Source organism: Acinonyx jubatus, chromosome E1 (assembly GCF_027475565.1).
Source record: "Acinonyx jubatus isolate Ajub_Pintada_27869175 chromosome E1, VMU_Ajub_asm_v1.0, whole genome shotgun sequence".
NCBI classification, from domain to species: Eukaryota; Metazoa; Chordata; class Mammalia; order Carnivora; family Felidae; genus Acinonyx; species Acinonyx jubatus.
Window position 1 is genome coordinate 11,737,342 of NC_069397.1, and position 12,296 is coordinate 11,749,637.

Consider the following 12,296-nt stretch of genomic DNA (forward strand, 5'->3'; position numbering starts at 1 on the left):
TTCCAAATTAACCATTTTTTTTTTAATTTTTTTTTTCAACGTTTTTTATTTATTTTTGGGACAGAGAGAGACAGAGCATGAACGGGGGAGGGGCAGAGAGAGAGGGAGACACAGAATCAGAAACAGGCTCCAGGCTCCGAGCCATCAGCCCAGAGCCTGACACGGGGCTCGAACTCACAGACCGCGAGATCGTGACCTGGCTGAAGTGGGACGCTTAACCGACTGCGCCACCCAGGCGCCCCACCGTTGTTTTTTTAAAACAAACATTTTTCAGCCTTCTCTTAGGGACTGACCTTTGAAGCCAATTATAATCCCGATAGAAAGTGCTCATTGCTTTAGACATCATGAGTTCCTTTTATTCATCACATACTAAAACCCATCATATTCTAGGGGTGCCTGGGTGGCTCAGTCGATTAAGCGTCCAGCTCTGGATTTCAGCTCAGGTCATGACCTCATGGGTTTGTGAGTTTGAGCCCCATGTTGGGCTCTGTGCTGGCAGCATGGAGCCTGCTTGGGATATTCTCTCTCTCTCTCTCTCTCTCTCTCTCTCTCTCTCTCTCTCTCCGCCCCTCCCCTGCTCATTCTCTCTCTCTCTCAATAAATAAATAAACTTAAAGAAATCCATCATACTCTAAGCACTAGGGAGATTCAGCTATGACTCATTCATTTGCCGGCAGTGACTCCAAATCAGTTTTGGCTATTTTCACACGTCAAATGCCCCTTTCAAGGATAAGTCATGCTGACTAATGGCACTTTATATGGAATATACTATGCTGGTTGTTCTGGGGGAACATCTGCAGGAAGAATAGCATTTAAGTATCACTTAGTGTGTATCAAATTTAAATACAGAGCACAGACAAGAGGTGGGTGGGGGGATGGCTGAAACAGATAAAGGAGATTAAGAGTGCACTCACTATGATGAGCACTGAGTAATGTACATGATTGTTGAATCATTATATGGTACACTTGAAACTAACGTAACACTGTATGCTAACTATATTTCAATAAAAATCGTTTTTAGATGCATATGGAGGGGCGCCTGGGTGGCTCAGTCTCTTGATTTTGGATCGGGTCATGATACCAGGATCGTGAGATCAAGCCCCATGTCGGGCTCAGCACTGAGGGTGGAACCTGCTTAAGATTCTCTCTGGGCGCCTGTGTGGCTCAGTCATTTAGGCGTCCAACTTCAGCTCAGGTCATGATCTCATGGTTTGTGAGTTCGAGCCCCCTGTCGGGCTCTGTGCTGACAGCTTGGAGACTGGAGTCTGTTTCGGATTCTGCATTTCCCTCTCTCTCTGCTCCTCCCCTGTTTGTGGTCTGTCTGTCTGTCTCTCTCTCTCAAAAATAAATAACCATTAAAAATTTTTTGAAAAAAAGATTCTCTCTCTCCCTCTGCCCTTCCTCTGCTCGTGTTCTCTCTAAAATTAAAAAAATAATAATAAAATAAAAATGCATATGGCTTTGATCCAGCTGGTCCACTCTTGCACAGAAATACTTGCATGTGTACTCATTGTAGCCCTGATAAACAAGGAGCAATGAGAACCAACTTAAATGTCTATATGGAACGCATTAAATACATGATGGAATATGTATACAATAAAACACGATGCAGTAGTTACAAAGAATAAGATAGTTCGATAGTGTTGTTGGGGAAAGATAGCTAACACATATTGTCAAGTACAAAAGAGAAAGCAATAGAATAATATAGAAGACCCCATCCTATTTGATAAACAACAACTATTCTGTGAATGTTTATTCAGCAAATACCTCAGCCTGTACCCTGAGCCAGGTAGCACCCTAGGGACCAGGAATATAGCTCCCTGACCCCAGGGAGCTGACATTTGAGAGAGGAAGGGACAACACAGACACACAACATCAGCTTAGAGAACATACCCCGGGGGGATGGGAAGGAATAGCTGGGTGGGGACAGTGGCCTCTTTAGCTACAGCAGCATGGCCACTTTGAAGAGGGGACACGAAAGCGACTCAGAGCTAAAGGATTAAAATCAATGTGGCCACCCCAAGTTCTAGCAGGGAAATATTCCAAGAGGGTATGTTAAGAGTTCTGTAAGATCAGAAACAAGCTTGGTGCATCCCCGGGGCAGAAAATAAGCCAGCATGCCTGGAGCAGGTGAAAAGAGGTTGGAGGGCGACACAGCGGGTAGCAAACCACCTCACGGGTCTGGCGGACTTAGGGTGGGAAGCCAAGAGGGAGAGGGGGAGGGGCAGAGAGGGAGGCAGACAGAGAATCCAAAGCAGGCTCCACACTGACAGCATAGGGCCCTACGCGGGGTTCGAACGCACAAACTGTGAGATCGTAACCTGAGCAGAAGTCAGACGCTTAACCGACTGAGCCACCCAGGTGCCCCCCAAGAGGTAGTTTTAAGAGGGGACCAACATCATCAGAATTTGGTTTAAAAATATCTCTCTGGCTGCTGGGTAGAACATACAAATTTATATACAGATAAACCTGTATTTGTAAACCATACAAATATGTACATAAATGCATTTTAAAAGGTCTGTAAGCATACACCCCAAATTGTTAACGAGGATAGAAAGAGTGGGGTTGAGGGAGATGTACATGGGAGAGTGGAGAAAATGGGCAACTCACATTTTTTCACATATGTACACACTGCATTTTTAATAAGAATATACTCATGTATTACTGAATAATAATAGTAATAATAATAATAATAATAATAATAATAATAATAATAAAGGGTAGGGGCACCTGGGTGGCTCAGTCAGTTGAGCGTCCGACTTTGGCTCAGGTCACAATCTCGAGGTTTGTGAGTTCAAGCCCTGCTTCGGGCTCTCTGCTGTCAGCACAGAGCCTGCTTTGGATCCTCTGTCCCCCTCTCTCTCTGCCCCTCCCCCACCAAAAAATAAAAATAAACACTAAGAAAAAAAGGGTAGTTGCCACTGAAGATAGTCCAAGGAAGCACAGCCCCTGCTCAGTGCTGGTGGAGGAAGGACACAGCATGCCAGGAAGGCTGTTTTAGGACAGTGGGCAGATAAAGTATTCGCTCACTGTTCCCCTCCTACCTGACACCCCCTTGCCTTCTGCACCTGCCATATCCCTTTTCATTTTTCAAGATGACAGCTCAAGTGTCGCCACCTCCTCTGGGGAGTATTAGCCCCTGCTTTCTGTATTCATACATCTACTACACCACTTCTAGAACTATGTTCTAGTCATCTGTTTACTAGTGAACTCTTTGAAGGCAAGATCTCTGACCTACTTCTGTATCTGCAGCATCTTCTAGGAAGCCTAGCATGTAGCAGATGCCTGACAAATATTCCTTAAGTAACACTTTAAACCTTGGCCTCGGTCTACTTCGGTACTAGATACAAAGCTATCCACTTAGTTACTGACTAGATCCCTCTCTCTCTCTGTCCAAACTTTGGGCACTGACTGACCTTAGGAATCTACCCTGTTAGGAGCCAAATGGAAGTACAAGACCTGTGGTATGGTCTAGACTTGCATTTTCACAAAAGCGTTAACAGGGAAGCTGTGGGGGGAAAAGTGTTCTAGGCTAGAATACATATGAAGAATGCTATATCCTCTGCTACCCCAGTGAAGGGTCATGATGCACACACCAGCAATCTGGAAGCCCTTAGAAGTCTGATCTTAATCCAATGCCCCCCATACTGTTTTGGTTAAAGAATACTTTTTTGTTGCGTATCTACTAAATCTTGCAGGATAGTAACCACAGCAGCTAACATCTACTGAGCACTTACGATGTGCCAGGAGCTATACATACTGAGGACTTTCTCATAACCCTCCTTCTACACTTGAAGAAACTGAGACCCAGAAAGTTTAATAATTTGCCCAACATCTGAAAGTTAGATTCGGGAAAAGCCCGGGTGTGAGCCTGGGCAGCCCAACTCCAGTTAGGATATAGCCTTAACCACTATGCTATCTAGCACCCCAGAATACAGTTGGCTGAATGCGGTCCAGGAAACGCTGATCCAAACCCAAATAGAATTTTGAACAGCTTCAGTGCAGATACGCATACACTTTGCCCCTCTAGGCTCTTCCTGTAGGTGGAAGAAGTCATACAACAGTATTCCACCATAAATCAAGTTCAAATCATAAACCAGAATGAAACACAGTACTCTGCAGGACCTGACTCAAGTCTAAAACTAAACTGCCAACCAAATGAGTCTGAAAAACTCTAACTCAAAGTTCTAATGGTGGAACTTTGAACACTGATGATTTGGGGAGGCATTTATATGGCACAGTAAAGACCAAATCATACCTTATGTTTGATTGGTCATGCAGGCTGGTAAATTCAAGCAAAACTGTGACCAATAAAAGTTTATGCAAGTCTAGAAATAAATCTTAAACACTTATGGTCAGTTGATATTTGTCAAGGAAGCCAAGACCATTCAATAGAAGGAAAAAAGAGTCTTTTCAACAAATGGTTCTGAGAACTGGATTTTCACTGACAAAAGATTGAGGTGGGACCCCTTCCTTACACTTTATGCAAAAATTAACTCAAAATGGATCAAAGACCTACATGGAAGAGCTAAAACTATAAAGTTCTTAGAAGAAAACACAGGAGCAAGTCTTTGTGACCTTGGCTAAGGCAAATGATACTTAGACACGACAGCAAAAACACAGGGGCAAAAGAGAAAAGCAGGTAAAGTGAACCATATCTAAATAAAAACTTTGGGTTTCAAAGGACACCACCAAGAAAGTAAAGCAACAATCCACATGGGATGAGAGAATATATTTGCAAATCATATATCCGATAAGGGACTTGTTATCTAAAATAAAGAACTCTCAAAAATGAGCAATAAAAAAGATCGATAACCCAATTGAAAAAAAGTAGGAAAGGATCTGAACAAACATTTCTCCAAAAAGGATAAACATATGGTTAAAAATCACACAAGAAGATGCTCAAAGCATAAGCCCTCAGAGAAATGGCAAATCAAAAGGACGATGAGATATCTCTTCACACCCACTAGGACGGCTACAATAAAAAAGACCACACGGGGAGCCTGAGTGGCTCGGTTGGTTATCAGTATTCAACTTTGCATCTCAGCTCAGGTCTTGATCTCAGAGCATGAGTTCAAGCCCTGCACTGGGCTCCAGGCTGTGTGTGAAGCCTCCTTTAAAAAAAAAAAACAAAGCCCACAAGTGTTAGCAAGGGTGTGATGGAATCCTCATCCATTGCTAATGGGAATGTCAAATGGTACTGTCACTTTGGAAAAGTTTGGCAGTCCCCAAAATGTTACACATGGATTTACCGCAAGACCCAGCAATTCTGCTCCTAGGTATATATACACCTAAGAAAAATGAAAACATATGACCACAAAAAAAACCAAAACTTGGGGTGCCTGGGTGGCTCAGTCGGTTGGGCAGCCGACTTCGGCTCAGGTCATGATCTCACGGTCCGTGAGTTCGAGCCCCATGTCGGGCTCTGTGCTGACAGCTCGGAGCCTGGAGCCTGTTTCAGATTCTGAGTCTCCCTCTCTCTGACCCTTCCCCGTTCATGCTCTGTCTCTCTCTGTCTCAAAAATAAATAAACGTTCAAAAAAAAAAACAAAAAACAAAAACTTGTACATGAGTGTCCATGGCAGTATTATTCTTAATACCTAAAAAGCAGAAACAACCCAAGTGTCTACTAACTGATGGACAGATGAACAAAACGTGGCATATCCGTACCATGGAATATTACCCAGCCATGAAGTACTGATTTGTGCTAGGAAGCAGATGAACCCTGAAAACACAAGACGGCATAAAAGAAGCCAATCACAAAAGACCACACAGTGTATGTACATGAAATGCACATGAAATGTCTCGCACGGGCAAATCTACAGAGACTTAGAGTAGACGGTGGCTGCCTAGGGTTGCAAGGGAAGGAGAAGAAGGGGTGGTGACTGCTGATGGGTTTAGGGTTTCTTTTGGGGGTGATGAAAGTGTTCTGAAGTTGACCATGGTCATGAGTGCACAACTCTGCAAACACACCCGTTGAATTAGACACTTTAAATGGCTGTACAGCACACGAACTACATCTCAGGATGGCTTTTGTGTTTTCTGTTTTAAGTCCTCAGGGAAGGCCATCATCTGTAACTGCTGATGGATTTTAGTGGGTGGTTATGGAGCGGGAGCTTCAGCTCACAGAAGCAACTGCTCCACCAGAAGCAAACAGAAACACCTCACACAATACTGCTTCCTCACCACCTTTCTCATTAGGTCTCCCGTTAGGCCCCTTCGTACCCCTTACTCTGTTCCTTTTCAGCACTGATCACAGTCCGTGATTATCTCTGCTTGTGAGATTCTTTAACGTCAGCACCCACTCTCCGGCAGGGCTGTGAGCTCCAAGACGGCGGGACGATGTGTTGTTTGTCTCTGTATCACTGGTGTCCAGGAGCATCTAACAGAGTCGGTTCTCAGATATTTGCTGAATACGGGCTCATCCAGCACCCAGTCACCCAGGTCCCATTAGACTCAATATTTTCTCCTGTTACTGGATCAAAACACCTTACTAGCCTACAGGCCGAGTGTGTGTCACTCAGGGTGTTACCATGTCCAGGGCTGAAGAAACAAGCATGGAGGCCTGTGCAGGGACGAGGGAGAGAGAAGGCAGGGCGGCAGAGGGTGGGGGCAGCAGGGGAGAAGGGGAGGCGCCGGCAGGGGGAAGGCGCAAATACTCAGGCGGGAAGACAAACTTACTTTTCTAGGTTGGCCATCTGCTTCACAGCTTCCACAGCCCCCGGGAGAGGCTCCAGGTCAAGAAAGAAATTTTCCGATTCCCATATGCTAATGGCCTTCTCCTAAGAAGACGAGAGAGAAACATGCGACTTACAGGGTACTCAGCACCTTGCCTCACCACAAGGATGGCACAGCTGGGAAGAGCTGCTGACAATAAGAGTGTGAGCCTTCCACGCTCCCCTAACCCCCCCCCCCCACACACACACACACAAGGACACATCCCAGGGGGAGGGCAGGTCACATGGAGTATGTGTGTTCCAGCCCCTCTCCAGGGGTTCCGACTTCAGCAAGGATCCAGCAGAGACCAGCTAAGGTGTCAGGGGCCATGAATTCTGAAGCCTGCTCTGCTAGAGGCACGGCTAGGGCCACCTGGGACCCAAGGTAGGTCATGAATCATATGCACTTGCTTGATTCGAACGGCCAGAGGCATTGTAGAGGCTCTGAGGGTGGACCAGGTCTTGCCATGGCACTAGAGTCCTTGAATTCAAGAGCTGGAGGAACTTAGAGATTTTTCAGTGCACCTCTGTGCAGTGTAGGTTAAGGGGGGGGCTGGTGGAGAGCAGGTGGAAGGCCAGTTGAGCAGAACTCCAGGCTCCTCACTCATACCAACTATGACAGCCCTTTTGTCTGCTTTGTGCACTGATATGTCAGTAAGTACTTAGTGTAAAACGTATTCTGCTGCTTTTAAAGTTTGAAAGCCATGGGGCGCCTGTATGGCTCAGCCGGTTGAGCGTCCGACTTCGGCCCAGGTCATGATCTCACAGTTCGTGAGTTCGAGCGCCACGTAGGGCTCTGTGCTGACAGCTAGGAGCCTGGAGCCTGCTTCGGATTCTGTGTCTCCCTCTCTCTCTGCCCCTCCCCCGCTCATGCTCTGTCTCTCTCTCTCTCTCTCTGTCAAAAAGAAACATTAAAAAAAATTGTTAAAAAAAATAAATAAAGTTTGAAGGCCAAAAATCCAGACCTGCATCTGTCATATGAGAAAATCAAGGCTCTGAATAGGGAAGGGTTTTTCTGAAATGTCACCCAGCAGAACAGTGGCATTGCTGAGAGCTGAACACCACCTCCCAAGTCCCAGGCTAGAAGTTTCTACCTCGTGTTACGGGGCCAAAACCAAGTCTGCAGAATGCCACAGTTCTCCAGGCCCGGGACAAGGGGAAGGAAGACAGACCCAGGCCTCTGAGGAGCAGGAACCTGAACCCCATGTGTGTGGTGCAGCAAGGGTCTCTGCCAGGCCAGAGGCCACACGCTCCAGAACCACCGTGTCATACGGGCGGGGAGAACCCTGAGATCACACTGGCCATATTCTTGCAAACTGTGTGGGATTAAGCAAACGAGTAACTCTTGCTAATGTCTGTTCTCTCTTGTTTGAGCCTCACATCCCACAAGGGGCAAGAATTGCTATCCTTGGCTTACTGATAAGGAAACTGACGTTTACAGAGGATTTCTTTTTCAAGGCCACTTATGGGTGATACTGTCAGAACATGACTTACGGCTTCTGACTCACACAGAGGCAGCATAGGCTGGTGGAAAGCACACTCGACAGAGGGGTAAGAGGTCCTGGCCCCTTACTGTGTGACCCCGGGCTAAGCACCTCACCTCAGTAATCGCGTCCCAGCCACCTCTCCCTCCTTCCATCACTAACTGGGCTCTGAAACCCTGGTCAAGGCACTTCCTGTCTCTGGGCTCAGTTCCTCAACTGTTCTGACCACGCGGGATTCCAAGTCAGTTAAAATGAGCACTGCCTTCCACCTCAGCCCCGGTGACCCCTCAGAGCACCATGGAGACCAAAGGGGATACAGACAGAGCAGTGTTTTGTAAAGCAGATGTGCCTACATAATTAAGCTGGGTTGACTGATTGGTTGTCTTTAACTGTAGATGCTGGGCCAGCTCAGCCCAGGTGAGACCCGGGGATGTCCTGCTGTGAGCTGTGCTGGGGATAAAGGGCACGTGTTCATTTATTAAAATCCCATTTCCTGCAATGTTCCCAGAAGCAGAACTCAGCATGTCACTCCCAGAACACCCCTTCCTTCATGTCCCAGGAGCTCTGTTCCTTTGCCTCGTCCTTAGAAAATGGTAATTCATCTCCTTAGTCCTGGGGCCTGCACACTTGTACAAAGGACTACAAAAACCACTGTCCTTGCCAGGATCGGGGATGGGCTTTATTTTATTGCCCTAATACACTTCTGGAAGGAAACAAGGTGCCCAGACTGTCAATACCGTGCACCGTCTATAAACGAACACACACACAGAGCAGGGGGGTGTGTTACTGAGGCTGCAAAAAAATTACTAGGGTATTCTCTCCACTTCGAAGTTGGTAATCAGCCATTAGAGCTGGGAGGAGTGAGCACACAGAACTCTGGGAAAGTCACCTTCTGAAGTGCATGGTGTTAAGAGGGACATGGTGCTTGATTTTCTTTTCAACCTGCCTCTCAACAAACCAATTATTGTCAAGTAACCTTTTCTAAGTTGAAAGAAAAGTTACTTGTTAGAGCAGGACAGAGAAGAGGACTTTGGGGTGGCAAAAGCTAAATGTGCTTGGGAGGCAGACGGACTTGGGTTCCAATCCTAGCTGAGCCCCTTACTGGCTATATGACTTAGGACAAGTTTCCTTGCCTGCATGATAGAGATATAATGTCTATCTCACATGGCAGATAATGCAGTCAACCTACGGATACAAAATAGGCTCTAATACCATCATCATCATCATCATCATCAAACTTCTGGTGACCTAGGTGACCCTAGGTGGCCAATCAAGGGATGCCAGAAAACATCCAGCCTCTTTAAGCGGGCAAGGCAAAATCCTGTTCCTTTCACCAAACAGTTTAAGCTCACAAACCAAGCCATCTATCTATAAACGTGCCTGGATATTTCCCCTCCATCCATCGCGGACTCAGAGAGCAGAGCACATCAGGAGTCAGGGGGACGTGGCGGGCTCAGGTTCAGCAGGGCCGCCAGAGCAAGGGGATAAACCAAGGAGTTGATCCCACCCCATCTTGACCACTGACGCATTGTGTGATGTGCAGCGCTCCACTTCTCTGGACCTCAAATACCACTGGGAACTAATGCATTCATGGAAAAGGGCAAAAAAAAGAATGGTAAAGACACTCATCAAATTCGCGAGGATGAAGAAGTGGGCACGTGACTGTGGCAGGGGTCAAAGAGGACTTTACCTGTAACATTTATTTCATTTAAAAGATTAAAAGACTCGTGGCCAAATGCACCAAAACTTAAAAAGTCTTCTGAAGACAGTATATTAGGCTTCCTATTCTCCTGACTTTTGAGAGGACAGCCACCAGCTCCTGCGCGCAGGGCTGCGCCCTCGGTCCTCCCCAGGCCCCCCTTTCACACGAGGACTACCCCGAGGCTCGGGGCGATGACCCACCCAAGGTCACGCGGGCTCCCGGCCCAGGACCGGGAAGGAGGGCCTCAGTCCCGCCGGGCTGGGCTAGGGGCCCCGGAGCGGGAACGGCGGCCCCGCGGCGGCGGCGCCGAGCGGGGCCGGGGCGGGGGGGCGGGGAGGTGCTCACGCTCAGGCCGGGCTGCAGGCGGCCGTACTGCTCCGACAACCAGAAGCCGCGCCGGTCCTCCAGCGCGATGTAGGGCTGGTCGGGGAACCGCGCGCGGAACTTCCTGAGGAAGCCGCCCTCGAAGTCGGCCAGCACGCCGTCCATGTCCACCAGCACCCGCAGGGAGCGGCCGCCCGCCCGGCCCGCCGGCCCGCCAGACCCCCAGCGCCGCCCCGCGGGGAACGCCGCGCTGCGGGGCCGCCGCGCACACCAGCAGCCTAGCCGGATCATGGTCCCTGGCGGTCGCTCGCCGCGGGCGCCGGGGCCTGGGCCGCGCCACCCCGCCGGGCCGGACCCGGAGACATGACCGCGATGGGGGAAAGAAACCCCTGCCGGCTCGGGCGCGCGGGCAGCGCGGGGCGCAGGGCGCGGGGCGCTGGGCGCGCGGGGCGCAGCGCGCAGGCTCTGGCCCCAGAGCGAGGCTGCGGCACGCGCCCCGGCGGAGGCGGAGCTCAGGGGGCGGGGCTTTGCGGACAGGCCACAGTCCCCGGCTCTCCGCTCGCATCTTCTCCCGGGACCCCGGGCCTGGACTGCCTCCTCCCACAGCCGCAGCGTGACTGCAGGAGCAGTGCGCGCTGATGGAGCGAGGCTGTGTCACTGAGCATTCACTGTATGGGGCTGTGGACAAAACTGACCAGGTCCCTGCCATCCATCCTGGAATTTACCTCTTAGAAGGCAGACAGATGAAAAGCAAACAAACGTACAAAACGGGCAAAAAATTTTTCAGAGAGTGACAACAGTATGAAGGAACCAAAACAGGATGATGTGCCCCCGGAGAGCCTCCCTGCTTTACAGCGAATATCTGGGGAGAGGCTGATATAAGTAGGACAAACAAACACCTTGCAAACATTACAAAGCCTTCATAAAACTGATGGTTTTCAAATAAATCTGTAAGTATATATTATTTTGTACCCTGGTATAGGTTTTTTTTTTTTAGCAAAAAAAACACAAAAAAACAAAAAAACAAAACACAAAAACCCAAAACAAAAACAAACCAAAAAGCAGACGGTGATGCAAAAAGCACCCAATGATGGAGAGGTGGGGAGACAGGCAGGGTGGTCAGGGAAGGCCTCTTGCAGGAGGTGATGCTGGAGCAGAGACATAAATGATGAGAATAGGGGATGCAAAAAACAGAAAGACCGAGCGGTCCAGAGAGAGAAAGCAGCAAGGTCAAAGTCCTAAAGCAGGGAAAGAGGCTTTAGGGGGTAGAGAGGCCACTGAGACCACAAGCTTCATTCTTATATTTCCTTGGCACCATACTTGCTGAACATCTCCTATGTGCTTGGTGGTGGATATCAAGCAGTGAACAAAGTCCCCACCCTGATGGAACGGACATTTTTGGATCTTTCCGAAATTATGGTGAAGGAAGGGTAAGGTAGTCCACTCTGAGGCCAGAGAGGTAGAGCCACAAGGAAGCAGTGTGGAGCGGTTAAGAAAGTATTTGGGCTGTGCTGTCCCACTGACCCACGCTCCAACCGGGGCACACAGTAGGTCCTCAGCACCTTGGCACAAGTGGTTACTCTCCTGACATCTCCCGGATTCAAGGGAAGAGACCAGGTCTGATTCGTCCCTGCATCCTGAATGAGTGAGTGAGTGAATGAATGTGATCCTGCAAGTAACCTTGTCTGGTTACTCCCTGACCCCCTCAATAAGACTCCCCACTGTGTTTCTCCACTTGGATATTCATTCTTTATGTCACCATGTGTTGCTTCCTAATTTTATTATAAAAGTTTTCACCCAGAGGAGTTGAGAGACTTGTATCATGAAGATACATATGCCCACCACCTGGATTCCACAGTTAACAGTTTGCTGTATTTGCTTTACCATACGTCAGTGCGCCTCCCCATCCATCAGCCCATCTTATTCTTGGATGCATTTCAGAGTAAGCTGCAGACAGCAGCATACCCCACCCCTAAACACATCAGCCTAGGTAGCTTTAAGGGAGTTCAATATATTTAAAGGTAAATTTTACAAATGAAATGCACAAATCTTAACTTTATCATTCCATGA

General features: G+C 48.3%; 1 protein-coding gene across 4 annotated transcripts in view; it reads right to left on the bottom strand.

Moving 5' to 3' along the window:
- Positions 1 to 10,703, bottom strand: part of NT5M (5',3'-nucleotidase, mitochondrial) — a 32,826-nt gene extending 22,123 nt beyond the window's left edge. For 2 of the 4 annotated variants that reach the window (XM_027047790.2, XM_027047789.2), the window contains exons 1-2: positions 10,248 to 10,703; positions 6,682 to 6,782 (exon numbers count right to left, since the gene is read on the bottom strand). In XM_027047790.2, the coding sequence (XP_026903591.1) occupies positions 6,682 to 6,782; positions 10,248 to 10,517 (371 nt within the window). In that variant the 5' untranslated portion in view covers positions 10,518 to 10,703. The remainder of the gene's footprint in view (positions 1 to 6,681; positions 6,783 to 10,247) is intronic. The other 2 variants (XM_027047788.2, XM_027047787.2) reach the window with 2 other exon arrangements.
- Between the last annotated feature and the right edge of the window lie 1,593 nt (positions 10,704 to 12,296).